The 20627-nt window shown below is 38.3% G+C and overlaps 2 protein-coding genes and 1 long non-coding RNA gene across 3 annotated transcripts; all 3 read left to right on the top strand.

The window, feature by feature from the left end:
* Positions 1-1159: 1159 nt before the first annotated feature.
* On the top strand, positions 1160-2480 carry LOC127434511 (uncharacterized). The gene is made up of 3 exons (XR_007896059.1): positions 1160-1276; positions 1366-1439; positions 2334-2480. It is a non-coding gene; the product is annotated as an uncharacterized LOC127434511 (long non-coding RNA).
* An 889-nt stretch (positions 2481-3369) lies between these two features.
* zgc:194621 (uncharacterized protein LOC795037 homolog) lies at positions 3370-5601 on the top strand. Its single transcript, XM_051687331.1, has 5 exons — positions 3370-3817; positions 3983-4041; positions 4229-4312; positions 4639-4712; positions 4797-5601. The coding sequence occupies exons 1-5, from the start codon at positions 3504-3506 to the stop codon at positions 4860-4862; spliced, it is 597 nt and encodes a 198-aa protein (XP_051543291.1). The 5' UTR covers positions 3370-3503; the 3' UTR covers positions 4863-5601.
* A 1629-nt stretch (positions 5602-7230) lies between these two features.
* LOC127434494 (ski-like protein) lies at positions 7231-20419 on the top strand. The gene is made up of 7 exons (XM_051687320.1): positions 7231-7484; positions 12212-13399; positions 16935-17023; positions 17490-17677; positions 17776-17984; positions 18203-18415; positions 18662-20419. Exons 2-7 carry the CDS (start codon positions 12329-12331, stop codon positions 18869-18871), a joined length of 1980 nt encoding a protein of 659 aa, XP_051543280.1. The 5' UTR covers positions 7231-7484; positions 12212-12328; the 3' UTR covers positions 18872-20419.
* Positions 20420-20627: the final 208 nt, after the last annotated feature.

Here is a 20627-nt window from a genome sequence, read left to right as displayed (position 1 = left end):
AGAAAAGTCAATGAACTGAGTGCCAGGGGAGTAGCAAGGTAATCTGGGCCCCTTTCCTATAAAAAAAATACAGTTTAGAATTTGTTGTGGGGCCCCCTGGACCTTTGGGCCCATAGAAACTTTACCACCTTTCACCTAACTAGCTATGGCCCTGCTGAGTGCCTTTGGAACTATGGCCTGCCATATACATTCCAAAAATAATTTTTGACTAATGTATTTCTTGAAATGATTGGACAATAGTTTGCAATTTGTCCCAGCATCAGGTCCAGGGAGTTTACCTTCTGCATAGCACAAAGACGTCTGGCCTCAGGCACAGTGTCATCATCGCAAAATCCTCTCGTGGGCTGAGCTCTCATTTTTTTCAGCCAAGTTACACCCTCAGCAATATATGGTGGTTGTTGTAGTCCTTTTCTGCATATCGCAGCACCATTTTGCGGCCCTCTTCAACCAGTCACGGCCCTTTCGGCATAATGCCACCTGTTCGGCTCAGCTCGGCCCCATTTCGCGGCAGCCCACCGGGAAAAGTCCAGATTCTCCCTAACGCCAGTGTGCCCCTGTCTAATGACAATGTGTACAAAAAGTTTTTCTTCCAGTTTTCAAAACTATTGATACCCTCCATTTGAGAGAGGCACCACTGTTTCGGTGCATGGTGAGTAGCCGCCATTGCTATATCCGTCTGATGCTATGTGCTGTCACAGCACTAGTCTGTGCTATTGTCGGCTCCAGCGGGAACTGTCGCGAGGATCGTATTATACAACTAAGTTGTATAACTGGGCTTGAGTGTCGACCGACCACTGCCACCAAGCCAGTAAAGGTAATAAGGAGCCAAGACACGAGCATGTAGTAGGTGGCAAGTTTACTGAGAACAGAGATAGCGAGTGTGTCACGCACACACACATACAACAGAGTGAGAGCACAACAGCCAATGAGATATAACCCAGTGCCGCTACTCGGTACTGGCAAGGTGTGCAGCATTTTTTTTCTTCTTCTTTAACAATCCAACAGGGCTGTGTCTAAAGGGGTGGCACCCCCTGGTGCCCCCCGACACCATTAGGCTAGAGTACTGTCAATCTGACAATGCCCAAAACCATTGGATCAGAGCGCTGTCAATCACTGCCTGATTCGCTGCCAATCGTTGCCTTTAATTTGACAATGTTCAATACCATTGGATAAGTGCGCTGTCAATCACTGCTTGATTTGCGATGCGGAATCACAGCACCATGCTTTTCAAACAGGAGGAGAGACGACTCGACCATAGACCACGTCTCTGTTCATGGTATGTACACACTCAATTGTATATTTTGAAATATGTGAACTGGGGTGTTGTCGTTCTGTGCTGCAATAATATGCATAGTTGAATTCCAGATAACAGCAAAAGTAGTGAGTGATGTAACCTACCTACAGCAGAAGGCTACTGAATCTTCGATTCATTGCCCTAGGTAAGACAACCTCGTGTGTGTAGTGGCTTCAAAAGCTCCCAGGAGTTCTATAATTTAACATAGCTTAGCTACGTAGTTAGTTAGTTAGTTAGCTAGCTTAGCTAAGCTAACGTAACTTCGGCAGACTATTGAATAGCTATGACTTCCCCGTGTTATTCAGCAACAGTGCACAGAACACCACATAAACAGAAAATAGACAACTATTACTTTATCGGTTCTTCCTGTTGTTTTAAAGATTAAAGGCACAATCACTTTTCCCAAATAGGCTACACTAAAGTGGTAAACACTGAAATGTGGGGTTTGCGAATGTTAACTTGCTGATCTGATCCAATGACATTGGGAATTTTAAGCTGTAGAATGGTGAATGCCTGTTTTAAATTAACGTTATTTTGGGGTGTGGTGGAGTCATACAAGGTATTCGCTCTATTTGCATATTCAAAAACGCCTTCACAATTGAATGATTCTGCCTTTAATCAGACCAGACCATAGCTATCAAATGTAGCTTTGTGTAATATTAATGGCTAAGTTAGTGACTTAATGGTTTGTATTTATTTTTTAGACAGAATTTAGTGGAAAAAAATAATGAATGAAAAGGGGACAGAGTCAGACACAGCATCAGGATATCCAAGGTTTCTTTAAGAAGAAACCATGTCAGAGGAAGAGAGATACAGTGCAGGTCAGAGTCAACAAACTAGCAGTCATGGACCTGTCAGAACAGCTCAGAGCCAGCCTGAGAGGGCCAGTGAGGGCTACACCAGCAGCCTATCTGCTGCAACAGCTGAAAGTCAGAACATGAGCATGTTATGTGTTTTCTTCCTTTTCACATTCACAACCAGTTCAGAAGATACCACTTCCATAGAACATATTAACCATGGTAATTAATTTATGTTTTAGACATACCCAGTGATGAAGGCTCCCACCAAACCTTTGAGAGAGAAGAGGACCAGTATCTGTCTCTGAGCAGGCTTCGCAACAGAATGGTTCAGATTCCAAAGGTGACAGTGACAGAGAGCACCGTCCAGTTAACCCACATGAACAGACACAGATTTCAAGCTCAGAACATGGAGTGCAGAAAACACACACAGTGCAGTGTTTGTGTTGAGAATAAAACATGTTAAATGAATAATAAATGCCTGTGATGTTTTTTATTTAGTAGAACAGAATTGTTGTCCTATCCATGCAAAACAGTTATTCAATACAAAAGTGCACTGCACAAGAGCCTGGAAATCGTGCCCAATGTTTTCTAAGCCAGTATTTATTTCTGATAGAACTTTCTGATTTCCCCCCTGTGCCACCCCATTTTAAAAGTCTTGGAATCGCCCCAGCGATCCAAATGTCCCACTTTAACAGTATTGCTTGAAAACATCTGACCAAAGAGACATCCTAAGTTTCTATAAAGATATAATGTCAAGTCATGTGGCATCTGGATCATAATTAAAAGTGCCAGGAAAAGTAACATTTCCAAAAGTGTCCCATATTCCCATATTTAGTTGGGTGTGGTGTTATTAATTAAGCTACAATTAATTATTAATGTATGGACACTGTAGTGTCTCGATATTTTAACAGTAACCGTGCTTTTTTTTATCCTAATTTCTAACCTCCTAAAGAAAGCAGATGAATAAATTAAGCTATAATTGAGAATTCTTCTCCGTTCATAATAGGTCTACACATATTTTCGAGGGAATTAGCCTACTCAACCTAGCTCAGATAATGCTGTGATCTTGTTTGACAAATTGTTATTGATGATTATTATTAGGCTATAGTCATATAATAATAATATATTATTATTATTATTATTGGTTTTCGACATTGAGTTAGCTAACCTGAGGTTTCATTGGCCAGTGTGCCTTGCGTGTGCGCACTAATCGGATCAAATTTGACCAGCTACACCGGCTTTTCGATTGTCTCTTATTTGAGACGCTAGTTATCTTAAATGAAGCATTCTGATATTTCTTCCTGCTAAAAATCAGCCCAATCAAGACATAAATACGTTTGAAGATCGGTCAGAGACCAGCGAGGGTTTGAATTCCTCAGTGGAAATCTATCACTGCAAAAAAAAAAAAAATGCCAGACACGAGAGTTATAAAGCCGAAACTCGTTGAAACGCAACCTAAAAATCCGAGCAAGAAAGCAAGTATAACTGAAGCAACATCGGCAAGGCGAACCAGAGATGTTAATCCCCGAAAACAGAGGGCATCAAGTTGCGCGAGATGCACCTATGGCACCGAAAGCAAACCAAAAGCAACGGAGAGGAAAAGCAATACAGCAATGAAGCCAAAAAGGTCTGGGACGTCAGCTAAGTTAAAACCTGCAACAAGTGCGCCGAAAGAACAACCAAAGCCAAAAACATATTCTCATGTCCTTTATGAAATTCACAGGTAGGACTGTTAGAGTGGCCAGTGGCCTCTGAACATATGGTGACTCTTAATCCAAGAATCAACAATAAACTGTGTAGTTAGCTACAATCGTAAATCTTTACAGCTTGTTTTGTTCACTCAAATAATTATTTTGACTCCTGACACTTTCCGATCTTTTTGTGGCAGTCAAAAGGCATTTACTGTCTTCGCACCAAACCCAAAGAAAAGACAAGATATTCAGCAAAGTAGGTAGCTTGTGTCTGTGGCTGAAGCATCTGTTTTCTGAAAATTGCGTTTATACTTTATATTCAATGCTTTTTTTCTCACTCTCTCTTCTCGTCTCAATATAGATTAATAATTCTTTTAAGTTTGAAAGGCAATCATAGAAATTCAAGTTGTCAATAAGCACTATTTGACTCAAACCTTTGACAGAGGCAGAGGCAGAACTGGCTGCTCTGGAGGACCTGCGCCTGAGTCGGGCTATGGGTTACATTTCCATATCTCCTAGTACTGTGGGTGAGTCATTCAACCCACAATAACAGAAAACAAAGTCAAGAAGCTGACTGATGAGTCTATCCGAAATTATTCCTATCCCAGGATATGTGTGCTGTTATGACCACTAGGCGGAGATAAAGTCACTTTATGACATCCTGATTGGTTTGCATAAATCCATAATCAATCAGTGTGTTTACTCTGATTGAGTTTAACAAAGACAAGTACTACACACAACGACCCATAAGTTACCACATTTCAAATCTGTTTCCCTCTGTTAGTAAAATACAGAATGCTACAAAAATAATAATTGAAATTCTGAGCTAAATAAAATCATCCTTCATCTCCAGGTGGATGCTTAACTCTGGAGGAGGTCAGAGCAAAACAACAACAAGAAATGCAAATCAGGAGAAGACAAAAGCAAGTAAGACCAGAATGGCAATGTGAGGCCAAACTTCTCCATACAGAATTAGCATGATGATATAATGAACGTCTTTTTCCCTTTCAGGTTAAAAATTTTATTTTAGAAACTGCTCCAGCTGTGCAAGGACAAAGGAGTGCAGACAACAGATGATCATTCTACATAGTTAACTTTACATAAAAAGTGCAGCTAATCACAGTTGAGTTCCTAATGCGACCATATGTTCTAAATGTACGGAAATGTTATACACTATCTTATATTCAACAAGTCATTGAGAAATGCACCTGATGTAAAACTTTGTTCTCTTTTCTGGGTAGTGTGATTGTGTGATTTGATGTGATTAAAATGTGGAAGGCTAATTAGTTCATGGATTTCCCACAAGTAATTCAGCAACTGACTAATACTGTAATTAGCTTGTTATTACAAACGCACACATCATTTACAGAATGTAAGAAATTCAAATGACAGTGTGACTGTTATATTCAGTGCATTCAAACTACTAAAATCTTTCCAAATGTTCTGAAAACAGTGTAACATTTATCTACATTTAATGTCTCTGTCTTCAGTGCTAAAACAAATTGTGTTATTACAATTGCAATGCACTGTGTAGTAATATGATTTAATTTGGTCTATTATTTCATGCAAGCGGTCCTCCTGGTGTCATGTTTTTCCTGTTTCTTAGCAACAAGGATTTTTCTCTCTTTGTTTTGTCCTTTGTGTATATTCTGGAAGCTGTCTGCTTTGAAGGTTCCAAAAATATGAACAGGGGTCTTGTTGCCTTGGCAAGGGGAAAGTGACTACATAATGAGAAGTAGATGATAGAGTGAGGCCAAGAAAACTAATAAATTAGGTATTATGGGTTAGCTCCACTCTTCCCTGTTGTGTTGTAAATAAATCAGACTCTGAGTTTCTCTCTCCTTAGTTATCAATTGCATCATCTATTGCTGCACAACATTAATTTCCCATCTAAACTCTTAATATGTCAGCACAGTTCAGCTATATTGTTTTTTTAAACACATTTTATTATTTGTTTTTTCAGCACGCTGTACTTGCATAACATAGAAACCAGAACAGGATTGTTTTAAGGTTCTGACAAATATTTTTAAAAATGTTTCACATGGATAACTTTTGACAATAGTGCAATCATATACTCACACCGTTGAACACTAGTTTTGCCTCCAGGTTTGCAGCCTCACCTATTGATTTTCAGAAACCTTTTGCGACCTTCTGATTCACTCTGAAAATAGCAGAGAGAGATGAGATTCATCTTTTAAAGAAAAAGAAAAAAGAACCTCTCTTAGTAGTTTCTGAGAGTCTATGGTTTTCTGGAAGTGTAATAACAGCAAGGGGCCTAAAAGGACATTAAATAGACTTCTTAAGAATACAACACAAAATAGCTTCCCTGGAAAGTCTAACATGTGATGGCCTGCTTCTAGTGTTACAGAAATGTTTAGTGGTGGTGACACTTAAAAGATAGGCCAAACTGTTCTGAAATAACAATACTTCTGCATTGGCTACTATGCATGATTTTATGATATATTATATCCCAAACCCACATAACCTAGGATACAAAGTCCATCTACCCATTAAGGTATTTCTCCACTTGACTGAGTCATCTAGGTACATATCAGGGTGTGAATAGCCAATGTTAGAGGCTAAGGTATAGAAATGCAAACCTCGCCACAAATAAAAGTCAAATTGGATCTATTTGCATTATGCTAATATCCACATGACCCATGACAGAGAGAAAGAAAATGCAAATGGATTTCTGAAGGTATCATTACACAACATCTAAACAGAAATTTGTTTAGACACACTAAAACAATAGTCCACATGCTCAAAATACAATATACTGAGGCGAAATGTGGGTGGATAGGGACTTGAAGATGCTGTCCATTCACACCACCTTGTATCAAAAATATAAAATAGATGTTTTTTCCAGAGTTGTAAATAATCCTAGCAGTGATTTTAAGGACAAAGTATGATGTAGAATGATGGTACTAATATTAGAGATTAAAATAGCATTCATAAAAAACTATGCAATTATTACTTGCCCTGAGCGTTAATTTGATTAATAATTAGTCATATATAAATTATTAGTAATTAGTAAAAAAAAAAAAAAAAAAAAACATTTTGGTATGACTAGCTTGTAATACTTAATAGCTACATTTTAAATAATTTCTTATTTGCTGTATTTAATATTAATACTCAGACTGTGGCTATTAAGAAACAAACAATCCCAGGTAACAACCTGCTAGAGTTCAAGCTCTTATAAATGTTTGCACACACCTTCTCCGTGTTTACCAGATGAAAACTTTAGATTGTAATAGACAGACTTGCCTCTCTTGCAACCGTTGCTATGGCTATGATTGGTAGGCAGCACCTAGAGGCAATCAGCTATTGGACAGTTAAGAAGTCGCTCATCTTGCCGCACCAATCATAACAAAGGGAGATCAGGTCAAGGGCGGGACTTATTGGAATGCGGGTGACACCCCCAGATCGCGAGACAGACTTCCTCCGCTCTTAATCACGCCGTCTAGCCGTGGCTTTACTAAACAGGCATCCCGTCGGGTGACGTAGGTTGTTGGGTTGTGGATTGACGTTGCGAGTCTATCAGCATGAAGTCCGCACGGCTGTTATCAGTGTCGGGGCTACGGGCGCTCGGTCGGCTGTGAACTCTTGAGTCGGAATCCCGTGATTTAGAATATAAGTAATTCACGCGCTCTTCTTCTCTTCTCATCAAAGAATCGAGAAATTGACACCTTAGATTTAAAGGTAAGCTTGAATATACTTGTTTTTTTCTTCTTCTCTCGCTTCAAATTCTATACAACGGAAGCACGTATTTTCATTTTGTTCATTTAATATTCGGGATAATCATTCTTCTGTTCTGGCAGTTTCTGATTGTCTTGTTATGATATCTCGTGCCATTAAATTACATGCCACCTTTAGTGTATTGTCGCACCGGATGGTTTTCGTCTCTTTGACTGCTTCAGTTGTGTTTTACATATGACATATTCAAAGATTGCTTTTAGACACTGTCCACAAGCCGTATATGCCTTTTGAGAATTCACAGTAATCAGCTGCGGTTGTTTCTTTCGTGTATCATTGCGTTGGCCGTACTTCACTGGGCAGAACCCAAATATTTTTATTACCACTGAATTAAAGTAAGGAGGATCCTCACGCAGTTAGATCTTCACGAGGGGTTGCGTTCACAGTTTGTTGTGAAATGTGGGACCATATTGGGGGGGTAGTCCCGCAGAGGTCTCTGTCAGGAGTGAATGTCATTACCAAGGCAGAGGGGGGAGGGGCGGAGCTCTGACCGTGAGGAAAACCTGTGGGAGGGGGGAGGGGCGGGGCATCTGGCTGTGAGTAATCAGACATGTTGGAGTGGGGTGGAAAGTCCATCACATACAGCCACAGTAAATTACAGAGATGATTCATTTGTAACAATATTACTCTGTCGTTGACGAAACTAATATCGTTAACCTTCCTAGAAACAAAGAGGTTTTCATATTAAATTCATTTTAAAGGTGCACTCAGTAATGTTTTCCCTCATTTATAAAGTTTTACTTCTCAAGATATTGAAACATATGTATGAAATCATGACCATTCATGTGAGATGAAGAGCTCAGTCATATCAGTAACCTTATAAAAGCTGTTTTATTCTACATGGGGCAGGGGCACCTCATGGGGGCAGCCATGTTAGGATCACATGACCAGCTGGATACTACTTGCTTAATCTCAGTAACTGCCTTGTTATTGAACACTTTCATTCATGGATTACAGTTGAAGTCAGAAGTTTACATACACCTTAGTCAAATACATTTAAACTCAGTTTTTCACAATTCCTGAATTTTAATTGTAGAAAACATTCCCTGTCTTAGGTCAGTTAGGTTCACTAACTGACACAATCACTGATCACAAATGTCACAATAATAGTAGAGATAATTATTTCTTTCAGCTTTTATTTCTTTCATCACATTCCCAGTGGATCAGAAGTTTACATACACTTTGTTAGTATTGGTAGCATTGCCTTTAAATTGTTTAACTTGGGTCAAACGTTTTGGGTAGCCTTCCACAAGCTTCTCACAATAAGTTGCTGGAATTTTGGCCCATTCCTCCAGACAGAACTGGTGTAACTGTGTCAGGTTTGTAGGCCTCCTTGCTCGCACACGCTTTTTCAGTTCTGCCCACTAATTTTCTTTCGGATTGAGGTCAGAGCTTTGTGATTCCCACTCCAATACCTTGACTTTGTTGTCCTTAAGCAATTTTGCCACAACCCCCCACAACATGAAGCTGCCACCCCCATGATTCACGGTTGGATTGGTGTTCTTCGGCTTGCAAGCCTCACCCTTTTTCCTCCAAACATAACGATGGTCATTATGGCCAAACAGTTCAATTTTTGTTTCATCAGACCAGAGGACATTTCTCCAAAAAGATATTTGTCCCCATGTGCATTTTTATGGAGATTTTGTAGCAGTGATTTCTTCCTTGCTGAGCAGCCTTTCAGGTTATGTCGAAATATGACTCGTTTTACTGTGGATATAGGTAATTGTCTACCTGTTTCCTCCAGCATCTTCACAAGGTCCTTTGCTGTTGTTCTGGGACTGATTTGCACTTTTCACACCAAACTATGTTCATCTTTAGGAGACAGAATGCGTCTCCTTCCTGAGCGGTATGATGGCTGCGTGGCCCCATGGTGTTTATAGTTGTGTACTATTGTTTGTACAGATGAACATGGTACCTTCTGGCATTTGGAAATTGCTCCAAAGGATGAACCAGACTAGTGGAGGTCCACTTTTTTTTTTTCTGAGGTCTTAGCTGATTTATTTGGATTTTGCCATGATGTCAAGCAAAGAGGCGCTGAGTTTGAAGGTAGACTTTAAAATACATCCACAGGTACACCACCAATTGACTCCAGTTAGCCTATCAGAAGCTAATTGTGTAAAGGAATTTTTGTGTAAAGGAATTTTCCAAGCTGCTTAAAGGCACAGTTAACTTAGTGTATGTAAACATCTGACCCACTGAAATTGTGATAGAGTCAATTAAAAGTAAACAGTCTGTCTGTAAACAATTTACTCGAGTCATGCACAAAGTAGATGTCCTAAACGACTTGCCAAAACTATAGTTTGCTAATATGAAATCAGTAGAGTGGTTAAAAAATGAGTTTTAATGACTTCAACCTAAGTGTATGTAAACTTCTGACTTCAACCGTAAATGTATCCCAGCTCACTGTGCATAGTGAATTTCGACAATGGCATTGGGAACTGAAAATTACTGAGTTTGAATGATGCAGCATCCAGGCCACTAGGTGTCACTGTAAGGCAATGTAAGTCACTTTGACATACTTAAAAAAATTACTGAGTGCATCTTTATAGGAATAGTTCACCCGTGAAAATTCTCACATTATTTACTCACCCTTATGCCATCCCAGATGTGTATGACTTCTGCAGAACACAAATAAAGATTTTTAGAAGAATATCTCAGCTCTTTTGGTCCATACAATGCAAGTGAATGGTAGCCAGAGCTTTGAAGCTCTAAAAAGCACATAAAGGCAGCATAGAAGTAATCTATATAACTCCAGTGGTTAAATCGATGTCTTCAGAAGCGATGTGATAGGTGGGGGTGAGAAACAGATATATTTAAGTCCTTTTTACTATAAATCTCCACCTTTGACCAGCACCAACTAGTAGGTGATATGCACGAAAAATGCGAATCGCCAAAAAAAAAAAAAAGATAAATGTGGAAATGAAAGTGGAGATTTATTGTAATACATAAATATTGATCTGTTTCTCACCCACACTTATATCGCTTCTGATGACATGGATTAAACCACTGGAGTCATATGGATTACTGTTATGCTTCAAATGTCTGGCCACCATTCACTTGCATTGTATGGACCTACAGAGCTGAAATATTCTTCTAAAAAAATCTGAATTTGTGTTCTGCAGAAGAAAGTCATACACATCTGGTATGGCCTGAGGGTGAGTAAATGGTGAGAGAATTAAAATTTTTAGGTGAACTATTCCTTTAAAACTATTCGTTATTAAATACAAATAATTGGAAAGAATTAGGATGTCAAAGGCTTTTAGATTCCCTGCTGAAAAACAACAACATCAACAACAAACAAACAAACAGCTAAAGCCATAGTTCCAGTACACTAGGATCCGCGACATTATGCCAACTCACAGACCGCCGTCATCTCCTATCAGATATGTTTGCATGGGTTCAAGTTCGATTGCTTACCCCCGTGGCGCACCCAAAACTAGCTAAATTGGGCTGTTTTTTTTTTCAGCAGGGTTTTCTAATTTTATGTTGAAGTCTTAAGAGTGACAGCAAAAAATAAGCCGTTTTCATGTTGGTGTATAAATAGTATCTTCTATGTAGTTAGAATTACAGTGAGTGCTACTGATACTGTGGTTCCAATACAAACCCATTTTTTGACAACATAAAATTATGAAGTAGACTTTACAATTTAAAATGATCTGATTCATTCTCTGTTTATAATGGAATTAAAGGAATATTTGGGGTTAAATACGAGTTAAGATCGCTCAACAGCATCTGTGGCATAATGTTGATTACCACAAAAAATAATTTTGACTCCTTTAAAAAAAAAGCACACAAAAAAAGCAAAAATCAATGTTACAGTGAGGCAAGTAAATGCGGCCAATTTTTGGAGGGTTTAAGGCAGAAATGTGAAGCTTACAATTTTATAAAACATTTACAGTAACTATTCTTTCAAAACTTGTCCATTATTGAGTTGTAACGTTGTTTAAATAATTGTTTTTAAGAGTAGTCACATCATCATGGCAACAAAGTTGTAAAATTAAATATAAATTTACACAGAAAAGGGTAGCAAGCATTTTACCACACTAAAATGCATATTGTTCATGTCTTGTGGCTATACTTTTTAAACAGTGAGTATTTTAACATTTACAGATTGGCCACATTCACTTCCATTGTAAGTGCCTCACTGGAACCCAGATTTAGCTTTATTTAAAGAAAAGGAGTGAGAAGTCTAAATTATTTTCATGGGAATCTACATTATGCCACAAATGCTGTTGACTGAGCTTAACTTGCATTGAACCCAGAATATTCCTTGAACTCAAACCACTCAAGCCTTCATGCAATGCTAAATCTACTGATCACAGCAGTCAAAGAAACAATGCACATCTTTTAAACATGTTTATTTAAATTTTCATGTTTTAAATTGTATATTGATACCTCTTTTATCCTACTTATCCAAGGCAACCTAAGAGCACGTTAGTCATCAATATGCTTTTATCTTTGTTGTAAGTAAAACATCACAACTTCGCTATTATAAAGTTCAAGCAATGATGAACTATTTAATTGCTTTAGGTTTCATCAGGATGACTGCTAAATTTATGAGATTTTTTTCAAATAAAAACATAAGTGATGTGAAATCCTTCTTTTTACATGTCACTTACAATAAGGCTTTTTATATTTCATCAAGCTATTGCACTTGTTCTGACTTTTCACAGTCATCTGGGAAGTGTCATTGATAGTCTTTCACCATGATCCACTTATAAGAGCCCTGCATTCTTGAAAACTTCCTCTGTGCATCTGAAGACCACTTACCGATATCCATAAACAGCATTATGGCAACCACTGAGAATGTCCACCAAGTCCTCCCCAAGGACCAGGCACTTCTTAAAGTCCCAATAAAGAGGTTGATGAGACGCAATGGCGTAGACGGCACACCCATAAAGAAACGTGTGATGGCTGCTCTCAATCTGTCCTGCAAAAAAATCCCAGAAACCTCTCTTGGCTCCAGCGTTGCTTGTGGGTATCAGGTGTCCAAGGCAACGAACACGATGGAGTCCAATCCGGATCTCAGCCCTGGTTTGAAACACACCCTAGCGCAGTTCTCTCTGAGCAGCCAGTGTTCTCTTGGCGGCCCAGCTGCATACTCTGATCATCATGGTCAGCATAAGCTGGCGCCCCCTCTGGCCCAGGGAGGTGTGGTGGGGGGGCCCCTACTAGTTCCTCCTGACAGCTCCACAGATCTTGGCCTCTGCAGTCTGGAGGGCGAATCCATCTCTTGTTTCTCTGTGGGAGGTGAACTGCGTCTCTGTCTGCCCCAAATGCTAAACACAGTTCTGCGGGAGTTCTCCTTGCAGCAGATCAACTCAGTGTGTGACCAGTTGTATTTGTACTGTTCCCGTTGTGATGCCACACAGTTGCATGTTCTCAAAGTGCTGGGCGTCCTTCCTCCAGGGACTCCATCCTGTGGCCTCATCACGTTGACCGATGCCCAGCGCCTTTGCAACACATTGCTCCATTCAGGTAAGGATCTCTCTCATGAGTCACACAAATGCTATGGTGTTGGAGATGAGAAAGATTCTGAGGAATCTGGAGGATTTTGGGTGGAACACCAATGTCTGGGGAAGTGTCAAGGCCTGTTTGTGCCCCAGCTTTACTCCAGCCAGGATGCACCCTGTATCCATTGCTCCCAGTGCCGAAAGCTCTTCTGCCCCGAGCGGTTTGTCATGCACTCCCACCGACAGCCAGACAAACGCACATGCCACTGGGGCTTTGACTCAACCAAGTGGGCCTGCTATCTACAGCTAGCACACAGACACTTGGGAACAGCGGATGTAGAGAAGCTGCAAAAGACTCTGGAGGATATGAAGGCAAAATACCAGCAGGAGAAGAGGCAGCCACATCAGGTAAGCATCTCCAACTATGTATATTTATTAGGAAGCAGTAATTAACTAAAGGTATTAGTGGAGAAATAATTTTTAAATGTCATAGCTGCAATCATCTACTTATTTTAAGATTTAACACTACATTATCTGTATTTTTTAGCAATATATTTTGTGGTACAGCTGCATATAAATATTAATTGCTCCAGTTGCATTTATCAGCTCTGCTACATAATTTACAGTTTAGAGTTTGTTCACTTGTACTCACAGCGTAAATCTTGCAAAAACATTTTATCACCCAATCAAAAGAAAAAATAAGAAAAAAAAAAACATAAATTTTTTGCATTGTGAAAATTTGACATTTTCTTTGTATTACTGTAATAAAATTTTGTCTTAAAAGAATAGTTTACCCAAAAATCACCTTAATGGTGTCTCAAACATGTATGGCTTTCTTTCTTCTGTAAAACTTAAAGATATTTTCAAGAATGTACTGTATGATATCCAATCAATGCAATTCAGTAGGGTCCAAGACTTTCAAGGACATAGAGGCAGCGTAAAGGTATTCCATATGACTCAAGTGGTTTAATCCATGTCTTCTGAAGTGATACGATTAGTTTTGGGTGAAAAACAGACCAAAATGTAACTCTTTTTTTTTTTTTACAACAAATCTTGACATCTGCTCCTTGGCGCATTTATGAAAGAAACTCGATTACACTTCCTTGCACGATGCATGTGTAGATATTTTCATATATCCTTGAAAATATTTTTGTTTGTGTTCCTCTAAAGAAAGAAAGTCATATGATTTTAAGAATTATAATTTATGAGTGAACTATTCTTTTAATGGTTTTAAAAGTTGACTTTATTTTCTTTAATCAAAATATTCTTTTAAAAGGTAAAATTATTATTATGTTTTTTTTTTTGGGGGGGGGTTGGAATAAGACAGTTTCACTCTATAAGCAATTTGTCATGTTAAAAACGTTTGTCGCAGAGAGCGTCAGAGCATTGCATGAGAGGCAATATTTCTCTCAGTACTCATATTTTTGTAAATGTTTTGAGTGGAAAGTAAACAGCAAATCTAATGTTGGGTCAGCTGAATCCAACTCTCATGCTGCACCAGATGTTTCCCTCCAAAGGAAATGGCTGAACGTGGTTCAAACCAGGTCACTAGACTCTCAAACTCCTGACAGAGTCTGCACAAACAGCAGGAGCCATGGCAACAGGGGAGAGAAACAGGGGGGAGTGGGCTGGAGGGACAAGAAAAAAAGAGACAGATGAGGAAAGAATGAGCAAAAAAAGAGAGAGAGAGTGAAAGAGAGTGGCTGGGACATTCTGTTACATGTGCCTGCAGAGTATTGCTCCCCCCATGCAGTCCCGGCATTCACCCTGCAAGACCTCTGTCCCAGCCAATCAGAATACAGACCCCCGGCTCCAGCCTCCTGCTCAGCCAGTGAATGTTCAGAGCATTCACTGAATTCCCATCTCATTATATAATGCTTAGTGAGAGACTCAACAACATCCACAGCAACCGCTGTTCTCGGAAAAGCCCTCTCTTCGGATGCAGACAAGATTTGCTGTTTGACAGAATCATTTCATATGTAATATACAGTATACAATATAATAATACATTTAATTTATATAGCGCCTTTCCAGAGCTCAAGGACGCTTAACAATAGTAACACAATAATACACAAACAAAGAACAGTCACAAAAACACAGTTCAGATAGTACAGTCATTGAGAGTGAATACATAACACATTAAGACAAATAGCACTGAGAAAACAAAAAAGTTTAAAGTTGAGATTTAAACTCAGAGATAGAAGAGATGCTGCGAAGAGTCAGGGGGAGTGAATTCCATACATTGGGTGCTACTATGCTGAATGTCCTGCCACCCATAGTAGAGAGGTGAGATCTAGGGACAGAAAGGAGTATGTCTGTGTGAACATTGCAGAATCAATCAATCAGTCTGTCTGTCTGTCTGTTTGTCTGTCTCTACATCTATCCATCTATCACACTACTGCTTGACTCATCTTTTAATTATATATATATATAATTAATACATACATTTCTATTTCTCCTCGGCAAAGTCACAATTTTATGAGTATGTATGCAGCCAATTACACCGAAACGCCCTTTAATGGGCACTTTAACGACAAAGTTAAAGGAATATTCTGGGTTCAATGCAAGTTAAACTTGCATTTGGGCATAATGTTGATTATCAAGACAATAATTTAGACTTATCCCTCTTTTTCTTAGAAAAAAAAAGTTAAAGTCTGGGTTACAGTGAGGCACTTACATTGGTAGTGAATGGGGCCAATCTGTAAATGTTAAAATACTCGCTGTTTCAAAAGTATAGCCACAAGACATGAACAATATGCATGTTAACATGATTTAAGTGTGATAAAATTGCTTACCAACCTTTTCTGTGTAAAGTTATAGCCAATTTGACAATTTCTTGAGAGAGAGAGAGAGAGAGAGAGAGAGATTTTTTATCTTTTTTGTAATCAACATTATGCCACAAATGGTGTCGATTAAGTTGACATGTATTGAACCCGGAATATTCCTTTAAGGTAAGGTCAAGGCTAATGGATGAAGTTCATAGGCAGATCTGGTGCATTTGCACAGTTATTTCATGAGGTCACCAATGAATCGTGTCATTATTGTAATGCATTAGGAGCGACTGTCCAGTTCATGTTGTAAATAGCAGTGTAGATTAGAGTCCTCGTGCCTTGAGCGCCACGTGACAGCCCCCAGACAGTACACCCCTCCCCCATCCAGAGTTGTCTGGAGTTCTCACACATGATTTCACATGTAAATGTATGAAAACATTTGTGTGTGTGTGTGTTTATAAACCTGCAATGCCTGTTTTGCTTCTTGGGGACATAAACAAAACCATTCTTAACTCCAGAAAGGATCCAGTTCCATAAAAGAAATTCACATGTATCAAATGAAGCTCTTAAATGAAAAATTATTTCAAGAACGTGCTACGAAACCACAGTGGAGGGACTTTTGAGGATGCGTGAACTGTTACACTACGACCATAAAGGACATTTTTGTCTCAGCACCATATGGGTGTGTGTGTTTATTTTATAGGTTTACACTGCCACTGACGCAGCGTGTGTCCTGTGCGAGCTGGTCGGTGAGGCTTTATGGGTCAGATCAGATGGCTCATTTAAATTAAAGCAGCTTATGTTACTGACTGCTGATAGAAGAAGCATCCATATTTGCTGCATTCAAATGCAGGTTCCTGTCTGTTTTAGGAAGTGAAACACAGCACAGACATTCAGGTCTATTAAACGTGTCAAAATGGATATAAAAGTCTTAGCTACATTTGAATTTTAGCCTACCCTATTGATAATAGAATGAATCATAAGAGCTAAATTTGTCTTTGCACACCCAGAATGCTGTCTAGCATGTGAAGGGATTAAATCTATGTTCTCAAAGTGAGAAACTCAGAGGGAAAGTCGATAAAGAGTAACCTGCATTAACACATAATGTGTCTATCAATCACGCTTTGTTTGAAAAGCTGGGCTAACGAGTTCTTTTTATCTGTCTCTTGAAGGGAGTATCTTCGCCTGCTTTTGTGTTCGACTCACATTTGATTGCCAGTCTGAAAGAGGACCCCAATCATGTTGACTTGATGTGGCAAAGGTTCTTTTTATGCACAACTATCTCTTTTTAAGTAATTTACTGAATTCATCTCACAAAAAACACAATTGGGTCATAGTTCATCCCAAAAATAAATAACATTAATATAAATGTGTGTATGTATATATATTATATAATTTTTTTAACTAGTACACAAAAATAACTCACATTATTTTTAATGCACAGATTCCTCTTTTTAAGTAATTTATTTATTGAATCTCAAAAAAAATACAATTGGGTCATAGTTCATCCCAAAAGTAAATAAGATTAATATTAATATAAATGTGTGTATGTATATATATATATATATATATATATATATATATATATATATATATATATATATATATATATATATGCAGTATATATACACAGTATATATGTATGTTTATACAGTATATATATACTGTAATTCGCTAACTAGTAGAAGTACACAAAAATAACTTTCATTATTTTTTCTCCTTTACAGTTGGTACCAGTACATGCCAGACAAGCTGGCAGGTAACAACTTGGCACAACACCCTTTGTGTGTGCTTGAAAAGGAAATGGGTTCTCCAAGAACAGAGATGCTGGGCGGTCCAGAAAAACATGGAGACTCTCAGGGCGACAAGAGACAGGATGTAGACAACTCTGACCCAAAGACGCCCACCTTTTCAGGTTAGTCAGTTTGCATCCACCATCAGTGACATTACACAGATGAACATACAGTATGTGTTTCTTAATGAAAGATCTCTTTCTGAATCTGTTTAATACAGGGCAGGAAAAAACAAGTCACACAAATGGCCAATCTGAGGATGGCAGTCCAGATGAATGGCAGAAGGTAGATATGCCAGATTGTAAGCGGCCTGTTGGTATTAATGCAGAGCACAGTCAGGACGGCATGGTGATGGAACTCCTTCAGATGTACAGTGCTCAACATGAGAAACTTCACTCGACGCTACTCAGACAGAAACAGCTTGAAAAGGTTTTTACACCACCAAGATTACAATACAATACACATGAGCCCTGTTCCAAAACCTAGTGAGCTCCCCGTCTATGTAGGCAGTACACAGTATGGCAGGCCACTAGGTTTAGAACAAAGCGTTGTGTCTGTATTTTTAAGCATCTTTTGACAGTACGTGCTTGTAAGTGAGGATCTGATGTCTCTTTTTGCCCCTTTTTCACCCTGTTACTGGAAAACAGGAGTTGCAGGCTCTGTGTCCAGGTGAAGCCATAGAATGCCATGACCTGCATGGAGAACTGGAGGCTGTGCAGACTGAGCATGCTCAGAGGCTGGGCGAGGTCCAGCAGGAACAGAGAAAGCTGAAGTCTCGACTCGACCAGCTGAGGCAGCAAGGCTGCAGATGCAATGAGCTGGGTACAGAGCAACACCAAGAAACCATCTATTCCAAACAGGTATCAACCAATCACACACACCGAAATAATTAGAAGCTAGCATCTATCTGTCCTGATGAGGGAACTTTATTTCAAATCAATGGATTATCACCCTTTTGTACTACTTTTCAGATTGAAACCTATGATCGACTCATATTCTGTATAAATTTGTATACAAAGAGATGTTAGGATGGTCACCATCTGTTTTGGTTTGAGTTATTTAAGTGCAACCCTGTAGCTGACCAGTGACCTCCTGTGCATTTGTAGTTATCAGAACTGCGTCAAAGGCTGGATCGTGCTGAGGAAGACCGTGAGGAGCTGCAGGAGGAGCTACGCAAGGAAAGGGAGGCCAGAGAAAGGCTGGAGCGTACCATCTCTGAGCTTAAACAACAGATGAGGGAGTCTGTCCCTCTTGCTTTAGTGGACTGTCCCATGTCTTCAGCCTCTTGTGACACACTTATGTCCCTGATGCCTTAAGAGTGATCTACAGATTAAATCTCCAATGTGCAACCTGAATTCTGTGTGCAAAAACCTGAATTTTTCGAAATTCTTGAAGTCTGTGGTCAATTTTTTTTGGAATGATGTCTCGGATGCCAAGTCATTTTTATCGCAGTTCTATGGAAAAATTAAGGATCGTCGTAAGTTCAGGGGTTCTATTATGTGAATTTGTTGAAAAAAGAGTAACTATTGGGTTGAATAAATTTTTTTGAGACATGGGAATATGGATCGTTGGGGTTTTGAAACAAATTTAGTGGACATTATGCAAACCACTAACCCTGCAAGCATACAATCAACACTATTTTGGTTTATCAGTGAGTGCAGTAACAACTGATAGCGAAAGAAAAATGTCTTATTTCATCACAACTCATATATTGTTTTTTAAATGTATTGATTGTTTATGGTTAAATGTTATGTGAATAATCTTGTCAAATTATACATATTTAACATTCTTTTTGTCATTTAAATTTATGTTTTCTGTAGACTATGCTCAGTATGAATGTACAATATATAGCATGTTGAATATGTTAAAAAATATGGATATATACAGTATATACTGTGGTATGAATTTAAGTTCAAATTCTGTATATAACAGAAAATATTTTCTAAGCCATTTCCAGTGAATGTTACCTCCTTTAATAACCACCAAAATTTTTCTCTCTCATTTTATACGAATTTTAACAAGAAACACACAAAAAAATCTTTTAACTTTAAAACGTTTAAATGTTAAAAGCGATATACTTGTTGCCACATCATTTGCAGCTTAAGAATAGGAAATGGTCTTATCCCTATACTTTACATTCTATAAAACGTCTAGACAAACAAGGTCTATGTGTACTTTGCTCTGAGAGAGATATGGTATTCCCACACGTGTGGGGAAAGAAAATGATTCATTGATATTGTTTGCTGAAACTGACAATCAATGTGTCTATCTGTAATTTCTTTCATATATAATACTTAACAGTTAAACTGAATTAAATATTTGCTACCTCAGATGAATTCATACAAATATATACATACAAACCCATAATACAAGTTGTGTATTCGCAGGTTGATTATTGTGTATAGGTGTGGATTGATGGAGTTGTCAGATGATAAATACCTCTGTCCTGCTGCTATGACGTTTCATCAAATGGTTTTCATTCTTCTTTTATTTCTTTTTCCAGATGACCTTTCGATGCATGTGAGATTGAGGAGATACAGTTATATATATATATATATATAAACACAGATATATATATAACACATATATATAATACAGATATGCTTAGTATTATTCCCTAACCTTTAATCCAAACATTATTTCACAATAATGTTCTCACATAAAAAAGTTAATTATCTATAATCTTTGCCAGTGCCATTTTTTGTGTGTGAATTGTATGACATGACACTTTTTGTCCTACCTCCACCTGTGATCAAGACACTTTGTTCATCCACCAACTTTTGTATGTCATTTTTCTACATTAGCTCATGGGAATTGATATACTAATGTACCGTTGGGGAAATAATAAAAATAATTATAAATGATTCTGTATGTTGACTTGGATCATTTCAAAGGCTTGTACAATAGCACATCTGCTTTGTCTAGTAGTTTATGTTAAAAAAAAAAAAAAAACAAAATTTAGTATGGTAACTAACTACAGTTACCCGCTAAATATCATTATTACTGCAGTCATTGTTATATTACTATAAAACTGTAGTTTATCTAAAGGAAAAAAAATAAAATAAATAAAAA

The sequence above is a fragment of the Myxocyprinus asiaticus genome, chromosome 44 (assembly GCF_019703515.2).
Source record: "Myxocyprinus asiaticus isolate MX2 ecotype Aquarium Trade chromosome 44, UBuf_Myxa_2, whole genome shotgun sequence".
Lineage (NCBI taxonomy): Eukaryota > Metazoa > Chordata > Actinopteri > Cypriniformes > Catostomidae > Myxocyprinus > Myxocyprinus asiaticus.
Note: the sequence above shows the minus strand (reverse complement) of the source record. Positions and strands in the feature narration are given on the sequence as shown.